Source organism: Staurois parvus, unplaced genomic scaffold, assembly GCF_062004578.1.
Source record: "Staurois parvus isolate SC_StPar_1 unplaced genomic scaffold, SC_StPar_1.0 ptg000639l, whole genome shotgun sequence".
NCBI classification, from domain to species: Eukaryota; Metazoa; Chordata; class Amphibia; order Anura; family Ranidae; genus Staurois; species Staurois parvus.
The window spans coordinates 4405970-4431546 of NW_028318435.1; the positions used below are offsets into that span (position 1 = coordinate 4405970).

The 25577-nt window shown below is 42.2% G+C and overlaps 1 protein-coding gene across 1 annotated transcript; it reads right to left on the reverse strand.

Moving 5' to 3' along the window:
- Positions 1-810: 810 nt before the first annotated feature.
- On the reverse strand, positions 811-25577 carry RAB33B (RAB33B, member RAS oncogene family). The gene is made up of 3 exons (XM_089693901.1): positions 25392-25577; positions 16435-16699; positions 811-10749 (listed from the first exon to the last, which is right to left on the reverse strand). Exons 2-3 carry the CDS (start codon positions 16678-16680, stop codon positions 10315-10317), a joined length of 681 nt encoding a protein of 226 aa, XP_089550027.1. The 5' UTR covers positions 16681-16699; positions 25392-25577; the 3' UTR covers positions 811-10314.

Genomic DNA, 25577 nt, shown 5'->3' on the forward strand with positions numbered 1-25577 from the left:
CTAGCTCTGTCACACAATGCCATTTTTGATATTTACTCAACTAAAACTTCCAAGCCTATGTGTCTTCTTTTAACGATTTCTTAGATACTAAACACACAGGTATTATTTAAAGCAATATGTAAAAAAATGTAATATATACTTTGCAGCTTACCAGTCCTAGGATGTGGTATGCTGCCTTTTTTAGGGTGTGTTTTTTGTTTTTAACCTGATCCTATCTGTTACAAGTCATTGTATTGTGTCTGCAGAGAAGCTGAGTTTTCACCCTAAGCTGCTCTCCTGATTTGGACTAAAACACCTGCCCATCCATTGTCTGAGATTTCAGTTCAATACATGGGAATTACAAATGTATACTTTTTTTTTATATTTTTTTTATAAATGGGTATTCTGAAATACCTTTTAATAATATAATTATTTTATAATTTTTTAAATATAAAATGTACTTAAAGTAGTGTTTAAACCTAAAAGCAAACATTTATTATTGCACCTTAGCAGATCTTGGATGTGGTGGCTGCATTAGTTTGCCTTTTTTTTTTTTGGCTTTCTAGCCTTTATTTTCACCTAGTGATCCAACAAAACAAGCTGTCCTGTACTGTACTCGCCTGTCTCTGACCCAGCAAGATATTGGCTGACAGATCAGCCTCTTCATCTTCAGTGCTAGGCTTGTGTTTGCTTGATGCACTCTCCATTCAATCCTATGAAAAGTTCTGAAAAACAAGTTAAGCATGCCATTCCTTTTAAAGTGAAAGGTGACCAAAGTAGCCAATGAATCAGTGACCTGCAGAATATTTGCTTTAAAGAAAATAACAAGTCTTGTGATTATTAGCAATATTTATTGGAAACCAGATTCAAAGCTAATATCACATGAATAGGAAGTTTACATTAGAAATCAGACAGTTTAGAAGGAAGTTATTTTACAAAGCAGCATTGCCATGGTTTAAAAGTGTAAGCCATTATCAGAAAGCCAGAGAAAAGACTCCATATTTCATACTAAAACAAACCTGCAGCCATCCTGACATTAACAGGGGAAAAAAAAAACTATAAATCTGCTAGCAAAGATAATATATAAGACATTGCATAGTTAATGTATTAATTGCAATTAAAAAAAAATATTGCTGATTTGAAATATAAAAAGCAACAAAACAGAACAAAATATTTGTTTAGTGATGATGAAACTGCTAGCTTAGTAAAGGAAACCTGTCCTGCTAGCTTAGTAAAGGAAACCTGTCCTAAGAAAACAAGTAAGCGACCGTTGTGGACATCCTTGTGAAAGTACTAGCTGCTTGGCCATCAACCGAAACCTCAGGCTTCAGTCATTTCTCAGTCACCAATTGCCAACAAGCATGTAGCAAAGTTCTTGACTGGATACTTGCTCTACGCCATCAGGCATTTTTGTTTCTACAGCGCCAGCTATAACAGCCTAGTTCTTTCATGGTTTTTTTTTTTCTTAAACTAGTAAATGCACGCAGAGTTATTGGCACGGTACAGCGATATAAAGCGCAGATTTCAGGACTTCTTTCCATAGTATAAGCTGGTCTTACACTGAACAAATGTTGTCCGATTCCTAAAGAACCAGACAAAATTCACTTTGTAGTTTAACTTGTCGGCCATCTCTCGCCTTGACAAGTCAAAGGATCCAGGTGGAAAATTGTTGACCAAACAGCAGTTGCATCCAATCAAACATAGCTGCTTTTTAGGTGCATACAAAAGTTGGCACTGCCGATTGGTCCATCCATGTTGTATAGTATGGAGGAGGAATGTGGGTTTTTTTTTTTTTTTTTTTGAACAAAAATCTTAGTATATGGCCAACTTTAAGCACAATAAAGAGGTTGATCACCACCTACTGCCTTGGGAGTCTCCTGCAATTCCCAGACAACTTTGCCATCATGCCTAGCACAGTATATACACTGTGTTTGCCAAGTGCACTTTCCATATAAAGTCAAAAAGACTAAAATGTTGAGAAATTGCTGTAGTCCAGCAACATCCAAGAGCTTACATAAAGTATAACTCTAAGCAACTAGTTCACTAATATATATATATATTCACATTTAAACAGGTGTGTGTTAAAAACAATAGAGCAGTTTTAAAATTAAATTCCCTTTTATTGATATAGTGCAAAGTGTAATTGCACACATTAAACCGTAGCAGTCAATCGGATATCTAGCAGTCTAGTGTACCAGACTACTGAAAGTTTTCTGATGGGCTGCTTTGGCTTCGTACACACCAATATTCTAAGCTTTCTGATGGGCTGCTTTGGCTTCGTACACACCAATATTCTAAGCATCATGTAAGAGGCTCACGTTTAGTTCCAAATGTTTGGAGTGCATTTGTTAAAGTTTACTCAATTTGTTCATCTTAGCTGTGCGGTCAACCAATGTTTCAGCTAAACTGTATTCAATTTTATAAACTGACTTCAAGACAAAAGTAACAGAATATATCAAGTTGTTGTTATGGCCCTTATTAATACTTCCAATGGAGTGGTACAGCAATTCTTAGAATGAAGCATCATTTAGTTAGGTTTTGTAATTGAATACACTGGCCTATAATACTGAACGGATTCTACAAGGTTGTCTCATGCTAACATTCAAACAGCAAATTCTATAAGCGAAGCTAAGCAGGGCCAAGAGTATAAATGTGATTTGCAATATCTATGCTGCTTTTTGGGACCTGAGAAGTGCTAGAGTGATTTTGTATTCAAACTGATCCTTACAGCGGTGTTCTGGCCCCCACCACCTCCCCAAAAAAAAAAAAATTAAAAGTCAGCAGCTGCAAATACTGTAGCTTCTGACTTTTAATATTAGGGCACTTACCTGTCCATGCATGTAGTGGTGTTTTTACCTTGGGTCAATTCTTCAATCGGCCTGTCAGATGCTGGCGCCACCATCTTGATTAAGGGGGCTTCACAGCCAGTTCCCTTCTGCACGCTGCGCTTTGTGAATGGCCCGCAGTCCTCTGGGACCTTGGAAGTGTCCCTGTGGACTGGGGGGCGCAGCAAACTGGCTCTTCAGTTTGCCACGGCCAGCTGAGCCGGAAGTGGGAGCGAATACCTGTCAAAAAGGGTACCTACCTCCCCCCAAAAGGTTTCAAATGTGGCAGCAGAGGGGGGAGGAGGCAGAAAAGTGGAACTTCCACTTTAATATGTACACAATACTAACCATGGGCATACAAGTATAGTCCATATAAAAGGACACCCAGGCTTTTCATCCTGTGACATAGGTTTTAGTTATAATTATGCCCTAGTAGACACTGCTGTGACTTCTAATGCAACTTGTGACACAGAAATTTGTATGGCAAGTCAAAACATATTCATTTTAATGGGTGCCATCTTAATTGCTGCAACTTAAGGCAGTGACAAAAAAATTGTTCCTGCACTACTTTTCTGCATCTTCCTTGTGACATGAGTGCCATAGCCTGCAATATTAAAATCACAATAGTCGCAAGGAAGTTGTTTCTCTTATCTTTGTGACTTTGGCTGCAACTTTAGAGGGTTTTGTAAGTTTAATGATGTGTTTTACAATGGGGCTTATTTTCTAAAACTGCAGGGTGCAAAATCTGGTGCAGCTCTGCATAGAAACCAATCAGCTTCCACGTTTTATTACCAAAGCATAATTGAGCAAGCTGAACTTAAAAGCTGATTGACTACTATGAACACCTCCACCAGATACTGAGTGCACCAGCTTTAGTAAATCTACACCACTCTGTATTGTTATGATTAGCCAAAGTCGTAATGCAAAGTTGCACTGGAAGGCACATGACTTTGGGGTTGCAGCAGTGTGAACGGAGCATAAGAATAAGATCACCTTTTCCATAAAGTGGTCCATGCAAACAAGGGGCCCAAGTAGTATAAAATAAAATGTGCTGTTTGTAAAAATAATATTCATTGCAAATTCCATACTGGTAGGTCATTCCTGTTACCCATGAAACCATAGCTTATTTCCAGTACAAGTACTAAAACTAAATAGTGAACAAGCCTTGTTCTTCCAGGACCACTAAAGTGATAATCGCTTTAGTTGTCCTCAAAGGAGACTTAGTGGTCATTTTGTTGTAGCCCAAAGTATGAGATTGAAAGGGGTTACAGCAGTGTCAAAATCCTGGTGGGGATGTGTGACTAGAGTGTCTTTGCTGTGAGGGGAGGCAGCACACTGTGAAAGTGCGTATTTTGAATCGGGAAACGTGCTCACCCTACAATGTTGGGGAAGACACCCAAGGACTGCCATGTCCTGGAAATAAGTCAGGATGTAGGAAGGTAAACATTCTAGAGCAGTAACCAGGTTTTATGGCCTGTAAAGACTTCCAGGTATTTCATTTGCATTAATCAAGATTTTTAAAACTACTATGGCCCCTTGACTGCATGGGCCAGTTTATGTAAAAGATTACCTTTAATTGCCACTAAAACAATTTTATTTGTTTGAAGGCTTCTGTAACAGCAAATGTTCCTCCCTCAAGAGTTCATACAGCTTGGTGAGGAATTTGGAGACTGACTGTTAGCTGAGAAAATCCAGTTTCCCTTATGTAGAAAATGACAAGTGTTCTAGGATGACAGAAACAAGCCTAAAAAGTATCTCCTGTAGATAGCATTTTCCCTTTATTTGGATACCAAGTAATCCCTTTTATATAAAACCTTTGTTCTGCTACAAGACCATTTACAATGTAGAAATGCCAGCCTCAACTAGAGTGAAAGGTGTACACATTTTTGTCTGTTTTCTGTCCACTCCATGATACATGATCCGTCATTGGGTTGTGTGTCATGGACAGGAGCACTGCAGGGCTTGTGGAGTCCACTTGACTCTCAGCCCCCCAATAAACAGCTTTCCCCACAGCCTGATGTCCCTCTTAAACATGGCAGCACCCACACAAGTCCATGTAGCAGTAAGAACTTACCACTGCTCACACGGAGGTTTTAGAAACAAACTAAGAGACCAAAATGCTTGATACAATTATACTTTTAAAACACTCAGAATGGGGGATGCATAGCCAATTTATGGCTTGAAAAATATTTCCACTCAATGCAGTAGGGACTAGTTTTTCTTTTGTAGCACTTTGCTGTGCACAGGTGATATGTACCATTTAAATTATTTCAGGGCAATTTGGTTAGAGTCCGAACATATTACCTTCTCTCACTGACCTTTTTGTCTCACACAAGATATAACTCTCTTTTAGATTGTAAGCTCTAATGAGCAAATCCCTCTGTTTCCTATTGTAGTGAATTGTATTGTAAATGTACCATCTGCCTTAATTTTGTAAAGCGCTGTGCAAACTGTTGGTGCTATATGCTAACTCTTAACAAGAACCAAGTTCTAAGTTTAAAGGACTAAACGGGCAGGAAATCGTCACCCTTGTCTGGATGTCTGACACTTTTTGACTTTCCGCTGTCCAGGGATGACAGGAGTCACAATTGTTTTCTGTTCTTCGGGATTAGGTTTGTATTGTATTGGTGGACAACCACCCTTTTTTTTGCAACAGTTTTACATATAAAGCTAAATAAAAGGAACATTAACAAAAACCAAAACCATCTGACCCAAATTAAAGTCAACATTTGTATATTGCAGGGGTGCTAAAGCTGTGGCTCGCAAGTCCTCTGATGTGGCTTTTCACCTCAAACCAGGGAAGCACATGTCTGGGGTTGGCAACCTATTGATAATGATCTGAGCTTGCTGACCCACCATTCCAGATCAGAGTGCATAGAGGCGGCTGCAGAGTCAGGAGCCGCTTAGGCCGATGCTTCTTCTGTTGCACCAGCTTCTGCCTGCCCAAGTGCAGGAGTTTTGTTTATTCATAAAGCGCACCACACGAGCAAGATCCACTATATTGCCAAAAGTACTGGGATGTCTGCCTTCTCACACACATGAACTTTAATGGAATCCCAGTCTTAGTCTGTAGGGTTCAATACACATCTCCATTGTTCTATAGTCCAGTGGCAGCGTGCTTTATCCTACTGTATCCGACACTTTGCATTCCACTTAGTGATGTAAGGCTTGGATGCAGCTGCTCGGCCATGGAAACCCATTCCATGAAGCTCTCTACACACTGCTGTTGTGCTAATTTGAAGGCCACATAAAGTTTGGAGGTCTTTAGCTATTGACTCTGCAGACAGTTGGAGACTTATGATACTGTGCGCTTCAACATGCACTGCCCCCCCCCCCCGGTGTCATTTTACATGGCCTTCCACTTCGTGGCTGAGTTGCTGTTGTTCCCAGTTGCTCCCACTTTGTTATAATACCATTAACACTTGACCGTGGAATATTTAGTAGCAAGGAAATTTCATGGATGGACTTATTGCACAGGTGGCAACCTATCATGGTATCACACTTGAATTCACTGAGCTTCTGAGAGCGACCCATTCTTTCACAAATGTTTGGAGAAGCAATCTGCATGCCTACACACTTGATTTTATACACCTGTGGCTATGCAGGGGATTGACACACTTGAATCCAATTATTTTGAGGGGTAGCCCAATACTTTTGGCAATATAGTGTATAATAGAAGGCTATGGCAACACAGCTATTATCCTGCAGGAAAGCCATGGGTGCACTGCGCTGCACGTAACCTGCAGCACATCAGTGTGAATGCAGCCTTATAAAGGGGCTCAGACCAGCAAGGGCTTGCAACATGTTTTTACCCCCCCGTGTAGTGTTGGCGTTGCTATGGCAACCTCATCCCATGCTCCAGGGGACCCCCCCTCACATTCTGTTTTACACTTGGACAGACAGGAACCAATCATCTCAATTTCCTCCTGCACCTGCTGAAAGCCAGATTCCCCTCCTCTCCCTTCTGCTGGCATGCAGCAGGAAGAAAATGTTCTTATGCTTTTCAAAGTAAAAAATTCTAAATTCTAAACCATTTCAGTTCTTTGTAGCCCGTGACTGGTTATTAGATTACTTAGGTAGCCCTCGCTCTTCAAAAGACCACATCTATAGGAGGATAAACACACCTTTACAAATGTTGACTTGCACTTGACTAGGATTATGGGACAAAAACTTGACTTCAAATGTACTTGATCTTTCCAATATCATCAGTGACAGACCATTTCAAACTATCACAAAGTATCAAACATCAAAACTAACAGTAATATATTCTCTTTAGTCTACTACTATCATTATGGAGATATATGCCTGAGCATGTGCTCACTTAAATATTGTTTGCAACTAACAAATAATAACTGCAACCTCCTTTGGTTCTAGATCTACCCATCCCCAGGGAGTCCTGCCAAAGGTTTCTAAACAGCCTATTGAGATATTACAGCTGACAAATACACAGGCATATCCAGCTTTAGCATGGGTCAGTTAAAGGCTGTGCTCAATAAAATGGGTACAGAGTGAGTGTCTGAATAACCAGAAAGAGCACAATAATGTACACTTAAATGATTTACTAGTAGATGAGTCAATATATCTTTCCTGGCACTTCCCAATGATGTCATGAATTTATGACCACGGTTCTGTAGACACTGATGTTATATTCACATATATATATATATATACACACACAAACTCATTGCTAGTGACTACAGAACAGCAATAGATTAGGCACAAGTTTATATTTTAAAGTAGAAACAGCCAGTGTTTGGTGTGTACCAATTTGTCCTGCCAATGACCACAGCCACACCGATGTCACTCCTCCTGGAACAGAAGCTGCATCATTTGATACACTGGTCCATCCTCAATCTAGCTACACAGACTTTGACCAGGCAATAATATTCCTTAATGGCCGTTACCTTTCTAGAAAATCAGATATTGTAATGGTGGCAAAAGAGTCCTTTATACTGTATGTTTATGCAGAATTAAAAGCATTCTCTGGGCCCATCAGAGGCTACTCAGTCTTTGTCTACAGCTATATGGGCATATTACCGACAAAGGTAACTCCGCTAGATCAGCCATTTTTAACCAGGGTTTTGTGGAACACTAGGGGATTTCTTGAGCTATTGCTGGCTTACCACTCATCTGATGGTGCCTGTATAGTTCCTGGCCCATCGCCACTTGGCAGAGCCAGTACCATGACACTAAAAATCTTTTTAGACATTGATGATGCTGACATTCTGACAGACAATGTAGGGGGGGAGGCACTCTGTCACTGATCCCAGAAAATTATTTCAAGGGTTCCTCTGCAGTAAAATAGCTGCTCTAGATCAGTGGTCTCCAAACTGTGGCCTTTTGTTTTTATCAGGCCCTTGGGGCACTATTTTATCCACTAATACCAAAAAATGGGCTTAATTTCCACCCACTGACACTAATGAAGGGGCACAATTCCTCCCAATGACAGCAATGATGGAGGTACAATTCTTCCCAATGACACCAATGATGGGTGACAATTTCTCCTAATAACACCAACAATGAGGCACAATATCTCCCACTGACATGAAAGATGAGGCATTTTTCCCATTGATATCAGGACCTTTTTTAATCCCAATGGCCAGTCTGGTCCCCTAAAGTCTGAAGGGCAGAAAACTGGCCCTTTGGTTAGAAAGTTTGGAGACCCTTCCTCTAGATGATAGCATTCCATTGTCAGTTCTTAACAGCTGTAGGCAGTTCATTTGGATCAATGTTAACATTTCCCCTTGGGTAGACATTTGAAATACCTGTAAAAGGTATAATGTGAATTATGTCATGAATAATAATTTTCATAGTTTATTATCAGCAGTTAAGTAAAAATGTAAAGCCCAATTATGCCAGTCTAGGAACATTAAAAGTCAAAGCAGGTGCTACACACTGGCTGAAATTTACTAAAATTGGAGCATGCAAAATCTTGTGCAGCTGTGCATAGAAACCAATCAACATCCATGTTTTATTGTCAGCTTAATTGAAGTTAGAAGCCGATTGGCTACCATGCACAGCTGCACCAGTTTTAGTAAATCAACCCTGATGTGTTATGCATTAGGATTTTTCTGTATACCTGCTCGCCAGTGCTGGCCCTGGCACAACAATCCCTTCCACAGGACTATTATAGGGAACTGCCATCAGCAGGGAGTATGAATGTCCCTGACTGGAGAGAAGCAGTCGTGACTGTATAGAGGGTGGGTTGGTCTGCTGAAAAGGGCACACAGAGGGCTGCAGTCCTGCAGCCAGAATGGTCATTCTTGGCCCAGAGCTGAGTGGTAAGATCTATTCCTTGTAGTTTGATCTATTCATAGTTTTAGAAAAGTACAACTGAGCTTTATGGAATGTTTTAAACAGAAGTAAAATCATAAGAAAAAAAAAAAAATATATATATATATATATAAATAAGGATCGCTCTGCTCATTATATTTCTAGGTTAGACTGCAAAAATGTTCAGTACTTTGATAGATACTTGCAAGTAAGCCATCATTCCCTTTATTTCCCTATTAACAAAATATTAAATATTTCATATTAACAAATCTGTTAGTTGTCACCAAAATAAATCAATGTGCAAAATTTTACATTGCTATAACATCTAACTGCTAAAATCACATTTAAAATTGTGCTTGCTTCTAACAAGATGAAGACAAATTAATAAGGAGGAGCTTAATTGAGTGAATAGAAGGGCATAAAAAGATAAGCCAGCACAGTTACATTGATTGTACTATGCTTTGACGGCTGAACTTGAATGGCTGAAAGTCACACATTTGCTTCGTGTGTGTGTGTGTGCGCGCGCGCGCATCAGCAAGGGAGAAGGTATTATTAAACCTAGATAAACTACAGAAGGAAATGTAATGGACTTCACAATGACTTCCTAAAGCATTATTTCAAAACCAATGACATACTTTATATAAAGTGACTACATACCCTTCTTGGCATTCTCTGGCAGCAGCAATATGGTCACAGACACACAGATAAACACTTATATAGATACCTGTATCAGTGCCAGAGCTCATTCTAGCAAGGCACTGCCAGACAATTGTGCACAAAGCACCAGTCCAATTATTAAAGAGAGCAGCTAGGCAAGAAAGATGATCAGCACAAATACACAGGCCAGAAAACGTAATGTCAACCATAAAATACAGAGGAGAGATGCTAGACAGAGTTAAGGTAATGCATATTGATAAAGCACATTGCCGTTAATCTTCCTTAAATCTTAAAATTGCACTTGCCAAAGGTTTGTGTCTTTTCAGACGGAGTGAATGTAAATGTATAAAATAAAAGATGGAAAGTTCCCATACAGTCACTGTGTAGGTAAACAGACACTTGATCAACAGTTACAACTTGAGGCTCAATGGGAAAAAAAAACAAAAAAAAAAACCTGAACAGCACATGCTTTAGGCCTCCATGAAACCATGCATATTTCCTGGTGCCCAATGTAACTGAATTTTGTATGAATTCAACGTGTAAAATGCCCGCTGCATTCTAGTCCAACAAAAACAGACATCTAACATCCACAGGGAAAAGAGGTCTTTGGCACAGAATTCAGCTCCACTGTGCTCTCTGGAGGCTGACTCAAAACTAACGGCTTGTGACTTTTAAGCTTGTGTGCCAGAGTCATAAAAATGGCTTCCACATGGTCATTGGTATTCTTGGCAGAGGTCTCAAACATTGGCATGCTGTGAGCATCGGCAAACTTCTGAGCGAGATCAGTGGGCACTTGAATGGAGTCCTTTAGGTCACATTTATTTCCAACCAGAATGCGCGGCACGTCGTTTGTGAGCAAATGTTGCTTACACTCCTCAATCCAGGCTGGTAGGCTCTGGAAACTAGCCATGTTTGTGATATCATACACAAAAACCACAGCGTGCACATTTCTGTAATAGTGTTGCACCATACTCTTACGAAAACGCTCCTGTCCTGCTGTGTCCCATAGCTGAATCTAGAGAAGATAAACATGATTGTTAGATTATTGAAGAAAGTGTATTGTATGGAAAATAAAATGATTTTGGGATGCTTGTATTCTTAATTTTAATTGTATTCATTTTTAACAGGTTGTGTCATTTATAGTGGGGAAAATTATTATTTGATCCCCTGCACATTGTAAATTTGCTCTGGACAGGTGTCCTACAAAAAAACTTACAAAATCAGTCAAGGATCAAATAATTATTTTCCCCACTGTATATATAATCTTTACATTACAGACATCTAATGCAGGGTGCATCCATGACACTGGGCCTTAAGGATTATCTGAAAACAGAGCAGCAGCCACTTGGTTTTAGACTCACTTTAAATCAAAAGGGCCTATATTATTATTATACAGGATTTATATAGCGCCAACAGTTTGCGCAGCGCTTTACAAAATGAAGGTAGACATTATAGTTACAATACAATTTGGTACAAGAGGAAACAGAGGGCCCTGCTCTAGATAGATAGATATATATATATATATATATATATATATATATATATATAAATATAAAAGGAGTAGGCAGGGAGAGGGATGAATCATTGCTCTGCCTCTTTCAGCTCAGTCTAAGCTGAACCCGCTTTATTACTTTAATGCAGTCAGACTGCATGTATATTAATAAATGAGCTTATCTTTGTTTATATCTGCCAAGTACTGTAGCAGGTTATCAGGTTAATATACCCAGTGCTGACAGAACATAGGAATATCCGATTTCTGCTCTCACACATAATGCAGCGGCCCGGTTCTCCAGTGGTCTGACATCGATTTTATTAATGTCACTACTGTACTGTTCACTGTTCTTGCTGAAGGTTCTGACATGAGGAAGCAAAATTCTGCCCCTAAAAAGATGGCCACTTCCACAGAGTACAGAATAAAGCATGGTAGATTAGTAATGGTACACACAGGAATATTGGTGAGAAGTTTTTTGCTCTTAGCCTGCTTTTTTTGGCCACAGCATCCACAGTTCAGTTCCTTTATAAAGCAGAACTCCAGGCTGGATGGCCTACTTCACACATAGGCTAGCAGATATATCTTGATTGTGTGACTGGCAATGGTAGGGCAAAATTATTTAGGACTTGCAAGGTCTGATTTTAACATTCGCAATGTTCTGTAAGCCCCTGCAAGGGCTTCTGCTGAACTGTCAAGCCAAAATATAAGAACCACTACACTCCTAGAACTAGCAAGAGGTTAGTTAACCTATTTTCCATTCTACCAAAAAGTCCTTATACTTACACCGTTCAAACAGGACAAAAGTGGATAACACTTTTTTTTTTTTTTTTTTTTTAAAGCTGAGCTTAACTCAGGTGTTAATAAAGGGAAATCTCAAGTGCTGAAAAAAGGGCCTAAAAAACCTGTAGCCTCTACTGCTTGTCATACAGAAGCACTCAAGTAATACCAAGATAGAAAAAGATACTGTATGTAAAAAAGAAAGTACACAATGCATTAGGCAAAGAAACCAATCAGCTTCCAGGTTTTATTGTCAAAGCCTAACTGAACAAGCTGAAGTTAGAAGCAGATTGGCTACCATGGACAGCTGCACCACATTCTAATCCAAGTGCTTCAGTAAATCTCCCCTACAATGTAGGCAAGAAAGGCTGCTAAATACTCAGTGGCCCATGTGAGGGTAGGAGAGGATGGACGCAGGAAGAAACATGGTAACAAAAGAGGAAAAGGAAGAGCCAGAACCCTCACAAGCATGCTAACCAATCACTTACCTAAACACATAGTGGTTCAGAAAGAAAAATGACTGAAAAGTATAGGATAGCAGCCCTCAAACTATGGCCTATGAGCTAGTTTCTAATAGCTTGCCACCTACTGAACCATGGAATGAGAAGGACGCATGCAAGGAATTTAGACTGCACACCACCCCTGTTGGGTAGAGGGATTTCCTACCTGAGTGCCAGCAAAATCCAGTGAGGATTATGCAGCCAATAGTAGCAACATAGAGCATATACAAAGGTTATTATCCTGGAGTTTCCCATTCCCAGTGACACCATGATGGGATACTGTTCCTCCCACTAACACAATGATTGAGCACAATTCCACCGACATCAATAATGGGGCACCATTTTGATGGCCACCAAGCACAAGGGCATTTTTTTTTTTTTTACAAATGACCGATGTATTTTAAAGGCTGAAAATAATGAACTCTCTTTTTCAGAAGGCTGGTAACCTGGCTATCATGCTGATGCTTCACCTTGCTTTGCTAAGTGCCATCTCATGCTAAGTTACCCTCCGGGTACAGGAACAGGGTTAAGGAATTTTGCCACTTTCCTAACATTTGCATGCAGCAACAACATGCTTGTTCCAGGTCTGTAACTCAAGAGCACATAAGTTAGGTACATCCAGGCAACTAGCAGTTTAACATTTTAACTTCCACTGACACCAAGGCATTTTTTACTCCCACTGTTCTGTCAGCATCCCCACCAAACAGTCTGACAGGCAGTAAACGTTAAACCTGCAGCTTGCTTAAAGTTGTATTCTAGGTATGGCATCTACACAGTTACAGGTCACACTTGGATCAAATGTAAATATGCAAGTGCCATACCTGAGGGATCACCCCGGAAGATGAAATGACTGCAGTGCTTGACCCAGAGAACACTTTCCATTTTCTCAATGAACGCAAAGTGTTTGCTGATTGGACAAGGTGGAGATTGTGACATTACCGCCCCACCTCTCCATCTTGTCCAATCAGAGAACACTTTGCATTCCATGAAAAAAGGCACAGTGTTCCCTAAATGGCACCCATGTCAAGTGAATCCTGTGTTTACAATGGAGCAGGATAGCTGCTGGGCACAGAAGCTAGTGGAGATCACTATAGTAGTGGTATCTACATCAGTGATTTTTTAGCTTGCACAGGGAAGCCACAGGTATGGCACATACATACAGACATTAGTCCAAGCTGGACCAAAGTAACTTATGTAAAAAACTGCCATACCTGGAATTTATCTTTAAAAATCCCTTTTGTAGGATTTGTCACAGTATTAGCTAGTGGTGGACAGAACTACAGCTCATGCAAAGGAAGTGAGGCATCTAAAACACCCTGCACCATTTCCAGTTCCGGATTGGAAATGCTGCCTGCCAGACTGGTAAGCATTAGACCCCCCATTCACATCTGGGCAAAGCAATGTTTTTTTTGTGCATTTTGTAGAACAGCATAGGGTAGCCCCTTCACTTAAATGGGCTACATACAACAAAGTAGATCCTGCACCATTTTGGCAGTGAACCTTACACGTTTTTCACATGACAAAACACGTCTCCCAGATGCATTTGGGGTGCCATTAAGAAAGAATAGCACTGCAAGCAGGATGCACATTTTTCATGCGGTTCCGAAACATGGAGGTGTGAATGCAACCTTACTGATATACACGGCTCAAAAAAGAAAATTAAAGGAACACTTTTTAATCAGAGAATAGCATCAAGTCAATAAAACTCCTGGGATATTGGTCTGGTCAGTTAGGTAGCAGAGGGGTTTGTTAATCAGGTTCAGCTGCTTTGGTGTTAATGAAATTAACAACAGGTGCACTAGATGGGCAACAATGAGACGACCCCCAAAACAAGAATGATTTTAAAAGGTGGAGGCCACTGACATTTTTTTTCCCCTATTCATTTTTTTCAACTGTTAACTAGTTCTGCATTTGGCTAGGGTCAGTGTCACTACTGGTAGCATAATGGGATACCTGGATCCTACAGAGGTTGCACATGCAGTCCAACTCCTCCAGGATGGCACATCAATACATGCCATTGTTAGGTTTGCTGTGTCTTCTAGCAGTCTCAGGAGCACAGAGGAGACAGGCAGTTACTCTAGGAGAGCTGGACAGAACCGTAGAAGGTCCTCAACCCATCAGCAGGACTGGTATCTGCACCTTTGTGCAAGGAAGAACAGGATGAGCACTGCCAGACCTCCAGCAGGCCACTGGTGTGAATGCCTCTGACCAAACAATCAGAAACAGACTTCATGAGGGTGGCATGAGGACCCGACGGCCTCTAGTGGGCCCTGTGCTCGCTGCCCGGCACCATATGTGACAGCCGTGAAAGGGTCTGGAGAAGCCGTGGAGAACGTTATGCTGCCTATAACATCGTTCAGCATGATCGTTTTGGTGGTGGGTCAGCGATTGTCTGGGGAGGCATAGACAATAGGCATCCTGACTGCCATTAGTTTTCGGAATGAAACCCTTGGACCCATTGTCAGACATGCTGGTGCAGTGGGTCCTGGGTTCCTCCTGGTGCATAACAATGGGCGGTCTCAAGTGGCAAGAGTATGCAGACAGTTCTGGGAGGATGAAGGATTTGATACCACTTAATGGCCCCCATGCTCACCTGACCTAAATCCAATAGAATACCTCTGGGATATCATGTTTTGGTCCTTCCAACGCTGCCAGGTTGCACCACAGACTGTCCAGGAGCTCAGTGATGCCCTGGTCCAGATCTGGGGGAAATACCCCAGGACATCATCCGTCGTCTCATTAGGAGCATGTCCCAACATTGTCAGGCATGCATACAAGCACATGAGGGCCAAACAAATTACTGAGTACTATTTTGAGTTGCTGCAATGAAATTTCGGCAAAATGGACTAGTCTGCTGCATCACTTTGATTTTCGGGGTGTGTTTGAATTCAGTCCTCTGTAGGTTGATCATTGTCATTTCCATCAAATGATGGGACATCCTTACATTCCTAACACATTACCCAGTCCATATCAGTATAGATATCCAGCATGATATTTTCCCCATTGAGATCTGATGTGTTTTCAAAGTGTTCCTTTAATTTTTTTGAGCAGTGTATTATAGGTTGCTTGTAGTTTTATTTGTCTGATCCAATGTCAGGGATGCTTTAACATGTTAATCTCTATGGGCTAAGAATAAAAGCTTGCTCCGGATGTGGAATTCTCTTGGGGATGAATGAGTAATATACATTTATACTAGGACTTATACTTAGTGAAGAGGAAAAAATTGGCATGCAAATCCTATGGAGATCATTCTTGTGACGTGGATACTGAGCTGTGTTTATTAGAATGGGTGACATGAATAGCGGAAGGTGATCTTGCATGTGACTTGCAGATCCCACTGGTAGCATGGATACCGGTTACAGATCTTCCTGGTCACTTCTCCTGCATGTCCATCTCCTGTGTACATTAAATCAGTGAAATCACTTCTGAAAAAGGACACATATGGAAACATAAGATGTCATATTTTCCCCAAGAAATCTTTCATGTTAAGACCGGATTCACACTTCTGCAGTGCTATTACAAGCACTTTGTGCTTTAACCCATGCTGTTTAAGGAAACCTAATCATTTTGGACAGGCTGTAAAAGCAAAGCAATGCAGATTTTATTAACAAACCAGCATTCTTTTCTCCAACACACCATGCCACAACACACGCAGATGCATGGTAGTGTGTTAAAACACAGGTCACCACAACATGCACTGCACTGATTTTCTGCAACATGAAGATGTGGATCTGGCCTCATTTTACAGCTGCTGGACACTGCACTTTCTAGAGAAGATCTGGACTTTAGTAATAGTCAGTTGAAGACAGCATTTTGTTAAAAATGGTTGAACCAGGTATGAAAAAACACATTTTATCACCAAAATTAATATCATATAATATTAAATATCTGCAAACAATTCACATAATCAATATTCACAGAGCTTCTTTACCTTAATCTTCTCCCCATCGATCTCTACGCTCCTCTCCCGAAAGTCTACACCTATTGTGGCCTCAGTCCGTTCAGGGAAGTAGCTGGTACAGAAGCGGTAAGTCAGGCAGGTCTTTCCCACATTGGAATCACCAATCACAATAATCTTAAAGATCCTGGCCCGTGTGGATCCATAAGAGCAGGTACTGCTCATACTAGCTTCCAAAGATGACTCCAATCCTCGATCTCCGCCAGTGGCCGAAGACATGTTAGCCAACACACCAACCCTGAAAAAGAAATAGAATTTTAAAAATGGAGGAAAAACAACAGGCTAGTAAAACTGTCATGTGCCAGACTACATTTCTTCTTACATTAAGAATCCATCTCACCCACCTACCTGTTCTAGCAGACACACCTTTACCATTCCACAATGCAATCCTTGGCCTGAGTGAGCAATCATCCAGGACAAAGCATTGCCATACATGGGTGTGACAAAGTTCATGCAAATCCTGACTATCAAGGTGCACAGGAATTTCATGGGGATTTAGCAAGGCTTAGAAGATGCTGCAATGGCACAATCTGGCATTTTATGGTACCTACTATCAATTCAGTTAACTTTCAAGTAAAACTGTATTGAAAAGGGGATAGAAAACCATAACACAATGTAGGTTGCCTGTAAGCTGCAGAATATATATTTTTTTTCTAAACTTCCCTGCTTTTCTGACCCTCCCAACATCAACATGCTATGGTCATTTTTAAATAAAACCATTACATTTTCATTACATGCCCTATTTTGAGCCAATGATGATATCACTCTGCACTTCTCTATACAATGCAGACAGATCATGTCTAGTGGGTGAAGCCAGCAGGGCAACTTCTCTCAGGAGCCCTCAGCCCTGATGCAAGTAGTGTGCTGGATCTTGGGAGTAGTTATGCAAACATCAAAATGGCTTGATGGGGGGATGTCAATCTGGAAGAGTGGGAGCTTTTAGGCAGACTACCTGCATGAAGACCAACCTAGGCCATGCCAACATGTGATGCTCATTCACCATGATTAAAAGAACTGAACTACTATGAATTAAAGAGGAAGGCCAGGGAGAGAAAGGACTGGGGAAAAAGCTAGATGTTGGATGTCTTCCAGCCAGGAAATGAGGTGTGCTCTGTCTTGCTGTAGCTACTAAGACACACTGGGGGTTATTTACTAAAACTAGAGGGTGCAAAATTTGGTGCAGCTCTGCACAGAAACCAATCAGCTTCCAGGTTTTATTGCCAAAGCTTAATTGAGCAAGCTGAATTTAGAAGCCGATTGGCTACCATGCACAGCTGCACCAGATTCTGAGAGCACCAGGTTTAGTAAATCTACCCCACTGTGTGAAGCTCAAATTGTGCAGTAAAATCAGAATAATTTCAGCACATAAGAGCCTGTACAAAACTGAAAGCAGTATCAAACCCAAAAGTAAACATTTATTATATTACAGATTACCAGTGCTTAGATGTGATGGCTGCATTAGTTTTCTCTTTTAGGCTTTCTTCTGTTTTCATCTGGTAATCCAGCCAGCAAGTCTGTTTTCAGAAGCTCAAGCTCTCCAGCAGAATGTATCAGTTTACTTGTATGAGCCTGTCCATTTACCACTGGCAGGGGTGACTAAAATAATCAGGTTTTATTTATTCGTGCAAAACCATTATCCCAAAAGGAAATAACTCCTTATAAAGTGTAAGCTGGAGTTTGGCTTCAATTTATTATTGTATTCAAATCTAATAGTCAAAGAAAACAAATGCAGCCACCGCATCTAAATCATTGGTAAGCTGCAATATATTACATTTTTGTTTTGGGTTTAACACTGCTTGAAGGTAAGGCTGGAGTTCAGCTTTAACCCTCAGAAAACCAAACTTTATCAGGATGTTTAGAAGACTGGAGCAGCAGAGGAGACAATGGTAGAACCGGTCTCCTATGAAGTCTCCTGTAAGCTTGTCACACATTACAGTCTTTACCTAAAATAAAAATTTTTAGGCATAAAAACGCAGCATATACCATTTTTCCCCTCTTGGAGTTGCTCGCTCCATTTTTTCCAGTTTTGGTTTAAAGGCATACAAATGAAGATTGCTGGTGTTGGCTTAAAGGCACACAACAGGGGCTGAAGTTAATTGAATGGAAGGAATACTATTTGACTATGGGCCATGAGATGCCTCCACGTGCTTGCTTTTGGGGGGTCTCGCTCTCTATCTCCTGGTGTACTGGATGCTGATCCAGCGGCTCTGTGTTCTATTCAGGGCTGCTGTTACAAACCACAGGGCCCCATACAGCCAACCTGACAGTCCACCCCCCCCCCCCCCCCGCAAAAGAAAAAAACAAAAACAGTTTACTGTGCTTCAGCTATAAATGAACACAGTGAGTGATCAGTAACAATCACTCATTGTGCTTATTCAGGAAAGGAAGGGGCTGGTAAATGACATTTACCAGACCCTTCCCCCGCTCTCCCTCCTTAAGGATGCTATTGTGTGCTTGCAGTTGCCGGTGGGAAGGAGAGAAGGAAAGCTGGCAGCACTGCGGGGGGTGGGGGTATGGTTCTCTCTGCAACAGCTGAAAGCCAGCATGAGGGAGAGAAGAAGCCAGCTTTCAGCTTCTGCAGAGGGAGTCATACAGGAGATTGGTTTTAGAAATTGTCCCCCCCACCATGCCAATCACCCTCCATGCCCACATTGGATTCACCCAGCTGCCTGGGCCCTGTACAAGAGAACTGGTGGCACCCCCTTATCCACGGCCCTGGTTCTATTGACTGTAAATGCACCATCTTCCTCTGCACTCAGAGCTATACACCACTGGTACTGATGGAAGTGTGGATTATTGTTTACACTTTCAATATGTTTGTTTTATAAAATGTATAAAAAGAGTGCAAACTATGTAGGTAGTAACATGCATTTAAGGGGGACTTGTGTAACAGAGTTGGATTATTGTTTTCAAGAAGGGTTGCTACTGTTAATTCTACACTCTTGCAACTTTGTTTCTTTTTACGTGGGTACTGTGTAGACCCTACGCTTTTCTCCCCTTGACATAGAGGCAATAAAACCTGCTAGTATAGGTTAACAGATTGAAAATCAGTAATTTGGTCTGGTCTGGAGTTTATGGAGGTAGATATTAGGCAAATCACCAATATTTAGGCTAGGAAGGCCCATAAGATTTGGAAGGTCCTGGGAAGAGGGGGGGGGGGGCATGCTACACACTTAGAATAGCCTTTGTCAACTTTTTTTTGGCATGAAGGAACCCTTGAAATAATTTTCAGGTCTCAGGGAACCTTTTTCTGATAAATCTTAAATCTACACCTCACGGTACAGTAACGTGACAATCATTGAAAAGAATGCTCCTTATGTTGGCGAACAGTAGGAAAAATTCCTGCTACTGATAGTTAGAAGATCAATAATGTCAGTATGAACTTATCTGAAAGGCAGGAATTACTCAAGAAACTGTGGAGATCTTGGGTTCCTTCAGAGATTTGTCACCCAATTGCTGGTTGACAAAGACTGCCTTACAGCAAAGCAAACATTTTTAACTACCAGTTCTAACACTTCTCACATACCTGTAAACATCAGCATTTTTTTTGCTAGAAAAATTACTTAGAACCCCCAAAGATTATATATTTTTTGCAGAGATCCTGGAGAATAAAATGGTGGGTGCTGCAATTTTTATGGCTACATGATTTTTGCGCAGCAAATTTTTCAAACACAAATTTTTTTTGGAAAAAAAAAACAAAAACACGTTAATGAATTTTAGTGCACACAAACAGAATATAATACCCAATTTTTGGTATATAAAAGTGTATTACGCCGAAGAAATACATGCTAAACACATCACACTTTAAAACTGTGCACAACTGTGGAATGAAGACAAACTACAGTACCTAAAAATCTCCATAGGCGAAGCTTTAAAGTGGTTCTGAAGCATAAAGGCTTTTTTTGTACCTTAATGTGATCGCTCAGGAGTGTCCGGTAAAGGCAGCAGTAGAGGGGAGTGGCCTTAAACGCCCTGTAGAAGTGATCGGGCAGCTGTAGAGCTACTCGATCCCTTCTACAGAAAAGCCTGTCACTGGCTGAAAATTTTGGTACCAGTAGCCACTTTAACCTGAGGACGTACAGGTATGTCCTAAGGGGTTGAAGTGGTTAAACTCCATGTCTTACAGACTGCCTATAATACAATATGACGCACCATGTGGTTTTCTCTACAGCTCTTCCCAAACTTAGTAGATTGCCAATTCCAAGTTCTATTGGCCAGCAAGGCTGGGTGTCAGAAGTCAGGTAGTGAATGGTCTCTAAAAATGACAACTGGCACGCAACTTTTGATGCTCTCTCTTGCTCCTGATTTCCATATTAACCTGTAGCAGCAAAACATTGGTCAGACTTACCTGTAACTGTGTTTCTGAGAACCTTTCAGGACAGCACAACTGAGAGGAGACTCCTCACTACAGGAAACAATCAATGAACACCTGTTAAAAGCCCTCACCCTTCCTCTTGTCAATTGTAATAAAGTAACTCCCAAAACCGGTCTACAAGCAGAATAATTCCACACAAGTACTTACCATCTACTGCACTAATCTTTTCGTCCCTTAACTGAGCAGGAAGTAGGCCTGCCATCCTGGAAGGTTCACAGAAACACTGGTAGAGCCAAACCATTGGGTTTCTCCCCTCAGCTTTCAGGGTGGCACACCTAAGAGGATAATCAAGTTATCGTGGGCCTACCTTAGGGTGGGACCACTGCCTGTAGCACTTTCCAGCCGAGGGCCAAGTCTTGTTGTGGCAGAACCTCTACTCGCTAATGCTTCAAGAAGGTGTTTTGGCTGGATCAGGTAGCTGCACTGCAAATTTATTCCCAGGAGGCCCCTGCCTTCTCAACCCACAGTGCCACCAGAGCTCTGGTTGAATGTGCCTTCAATTGCACTGGTGCAGGAATGCCCGAGTTCTCATATGTTAGGGCAATACCTGTCTAATCCATCTAGAGACCAAAGCTTTAGATGCTTGGAGTCCCATCCTTGGTCCAGAGTATAAAATCAATAAGCCACTACATTTCCTAAACGCTCACTAGCCAGGCCATTAACTGAAAGAACTCCAGCCTGGTGTGCAGTACTGAAGCCTACATGAGGAGATTTCCAATGAGGCACCATTGATAGTGCTTTCAGGGTCATGAACCACGCCCTCCTCAGGCACCATGGTGCAATAAAGAGGAGGTGGCCCAACAACTGGCTGAGTTTTTGTAGCACTCATGGGATTAGTGGAGGAAAGGCATACGCCAACTGAAACTGCCAGACTTGGACCAAGGTATCTAAGCCCTTCAACTCTCCTTTTCTCTCGATAGGGAGAAGAACCTTCTTACTTTCCTGTTTCTGCCACTGGCAAATCTGTCTATTTCTGGAGTGCTGAACAATTGTATTGGGGCCTGGTACACTTTCTGGGTCAGCTCCCACTCCAATTTCCTAATTGGCTGGTGGCAGATGAAGTCCGCTACTTGGTTTGTTTGTCCCTTTTATGTGGACTGTGGATATGGAAGCTACTTTCCCCTCGGCCCAGCCCAAAATCACCTTGGTTCAGTCTGGGAGGAGTCTGGATCTGGTTCCTCCTTGGTGGTCCAGGTATGTCATTGCTGTTGCGTTGTCAGAGCTGACTGAACCTCCCTTCCTGAAATACTGTTCTCGAAGGGCTTGAGGGCATCGCCTACCTCCCCGAGTTCCCTGAAGTTGGCCTTGTCCCTCAGCAGGAAGAGTTTTTGCACTCGTGTCCAACAGTTAACCTAGACAGTTTTTGACCTGCTTTGGCTCCAGTGACGATATCTCTGTACGTACTCACAATCCAGCCCCACGCCTCCAGGAGAGTAATTACTTTTTCAATGTCTACTTTCACCTGAGCAGCTCAGGGACTGAAAATCAGTAAGTAGTCTAAGTAGGGAATCAGAGCTATTCCTGAAGATGTAGGAAGGCCACTACTTCGGCTAAGACCTTTGTAGAGATCCTTGAGCTGGCTGCTAGTCCAAAGGGAAGTGCCCTGTCCGACAATAACTTATGCATCACAGGGAAGCCTTCTTCCAGCTGCTGCTCTGAGTGTGGGGAATAGCAGATGGAGACCCGGGCTGTTTGAGCTGAGTACAATGACGGGAGTGCACCTCTCCATGACTTGACCGCCTATACAAATAATAGTGACCTGTGGGAGACCTTGGCCTGCGCGGTCCCTGAACCTGCCTCACAGGGGTACCATCCAACCCTCACTGATCTTCTGGTCAAAGAAGACCAAAATCTATGTCTTCTGCCTGCTTGCAGTCTTCTATTGAATTCAGCCTGCATTCCCTGCACACTCCCATGCTCCAGATGACATTCTCTGACCAGCCAATCAAAAGGCTGAGAACCTGGCATTTGGAACTAGCCAGGGAAAAGATGGCAGCAGCTGGTGGGGGATTTAAAGTGATTGTAAACATTTTTTCTTCAAATATTAAACATGTTACACTTATCTGCTCTGTGCAATGGTTGTGCACAAAGCAGCCCCAATCCTCCTCTTATTGGGTCCCCAGCCAATTCTCCTAGCTCTTCCTCCTGCTGAATGCCCCCCCATAGAAAGCCATCTGCTATAGGGGCATTCATGCGGGTTGCCTCCCGAGCCTGCTCTGTGCATCCATAGACACACTGAGAACACCTTGGCCCTGTCCCATCCTTACCAATGGCTCCCGCTGCTGTGTCTGAGCCAATGAAGAGAGAGAGAGAGAGAGAGAGAGAGAGAGAGAGAGACTCTCCTTTCGTGCACATTGTTGGATCAAGATCGGGATCAGGTAATGTAAGAAGGGGAGGGGTTGGGGTTACCTTAATGCAGAGAATGCATTACAGTACAAAAAACCATCAGGCTTTAGAACCACTTTAACCATCGCACTGCTGGAACGATGAGGTATGTGTGTGATTCAAGTTCTTATTTAACCACTTACCCTCCTGAAGATTTACCCCACTTCCTGACCAGACCATTTTTTGCGGTACGGTGCTGCGTTACTTTAACTGACAATTGCGCAGTCATGCAACGCTGCACCCAAATTAAATTTTACGTCCTTTTTTCCCCCACAAATTGAGCTTTCTTTCAGTGGTATTTAATCGCCTTTGTGGTTTTTCTTTGCGCTATAAAGAAAAAAAAAATGACCGACAATTTTGAGAAAAAACAATATTTTGGACTCTTTGCTATTAAACATGTCCAGTAAAAAAAGGTTAAAAAAAAAATGTCATAAATTTACGCCAAAATGTATTCTGCGTCATGTCTTTGCTATGAAAAAAAAAATCCCAATACGTGTAAATTAATTGGTTTACGTGAAAGTTATAGCATTTACAAATGGCGATATAGATACTGGAATTGTTTTTTGTTCTACTAGTAATGGCAGCGATCAGTGACATAGCGGGACTGTGGCGGACATTCTGATACTAGAGGAAACTGACTTGGTGTCACTGACATCCCCAGTGCTAAAAGGAAAAAAAAAAAAAAAAAAAAAAAAAAAGCACTGACACTGCACTAATGGCACTGGGCAGGAAGGGTTAATATGAGGGGTGGTCTAAGGGTTAACTGTCTGCAGGGAGTGTTTTACTATGGGGAGGGGGGTGTGTGCTTCACTGTAAACAGTCATGCACAGCCATCCAGAGCAGTGTGCCCAAGCTGACAGGGAGGAAGACTGTTAGTAAGCAAAACAGTCTTCCTCACCATCCGAGATGCTCGGCAATCACTGGGCGCTGGCGGGTAATTACCGGCTGGGACCAGGCAATTGACAGCGTGCGCCCACAGCAAAATAACACACATATACATATATATATATATATATATATATATATATATATATATGTGATTTTGTGCACCCCTGCCGCCCTGTAGCAGTATATCTGCTATAGGGCGGCGGGGAAGCGGTTAAAGCCCGCTAAAAGCAGTAGTAAACTCTTGTACATTTTTTTTTCAGTCTCCCTTCAAGTTTAGAGCATAATATGCTAGCATACACTGCATACTAGTGCATTATGAAAGACTTACGCCAAAACAAAGGCCTCCAGCGGCGTGCTGTCACCCCTGACAGGGCTTCCATTTTCACCAGGTCTTCCTTCACAGGTTTGAATGGCCAAGGTGCAGAATTATTATACAGGATTTATATAGCGCCAACAGTTTGCTCAGCGCTTTACAATATAAAGGCAGACAATACAAGAGGGTTAGGAGGGCCTGCTCCTTGGAGCTTACAATCTAGGAGGGAGGGGCTAGTGGTACAAAAAGGTAATAACTGTGGGGGATGTACTGGTAGGAGGAATAGAAGGGTCAATTATTAGCTGAAGGCAGGATAGGCTTCCCTGAAGAGACAGGTTTTCAGAGATCACCTAAAAGTGGGCAGAGTAGGTGATAGTAGGATAGATTGGGGTAGAGAGTTCCAGAGGATGGGAGAGGCTCTGGAGAAGTGACTCCCGTGCACAGAGCTCTGATGAGATTTCATGGGTATTCCATCCCTTCAGAGCACATGCATTAGTGACATCACCGGCTGGAGAAACGCTGAATATCTCCTGAAGGGTGCAGGGTTAGGACATTTTCCGTGTACCTACAGGTAACCTCGAAGTCCATCTATACAGGCTTTTACCCAAGGGCCGCAAAAAGGCGGTATGAAGGGGCCAATTGTCCACCCCTGGCCTGCAGTAATAAAAGCGTCCCCCGATATTTTTGGGGGGTGAGCTCATCAGGTTAGACAGGAGATCTTATTTTCACCAAGTCATCACCCAATGGCTGAAAACTGAGATTTCCTCCTCCTGTACCTCAGCAGGGTGGGATTGATCTGTGATGGACTGCAAGGAGTACACGGGAAGGAACGGCACCGGCTGTCCTAGGATGTGAGCACAACAAGTGGGGCGGCCTGGGAACCGAACAGCACGGAGTACCGGGGCGGACACGCCGCTGGAGGGAGTGCACGTGACAACGACAAGCGTGCACACACCAAGTTCTACTCACCAAGCAGCGACCGGCCACGTCCGGGAGCCACGAACCAGCAGCACACCCTAGAGCCGGCTGTGAATGCGGGTCGTGATGGGAGAAGTCTCTGTGTAAACACTACTCAGGCTTCTTTCTATCCCGCCGGCCCACAGCTGTTACTGCCCCTGCTGGTGAGCTGCCGGTTGATCTGGCACTTTCATCCCT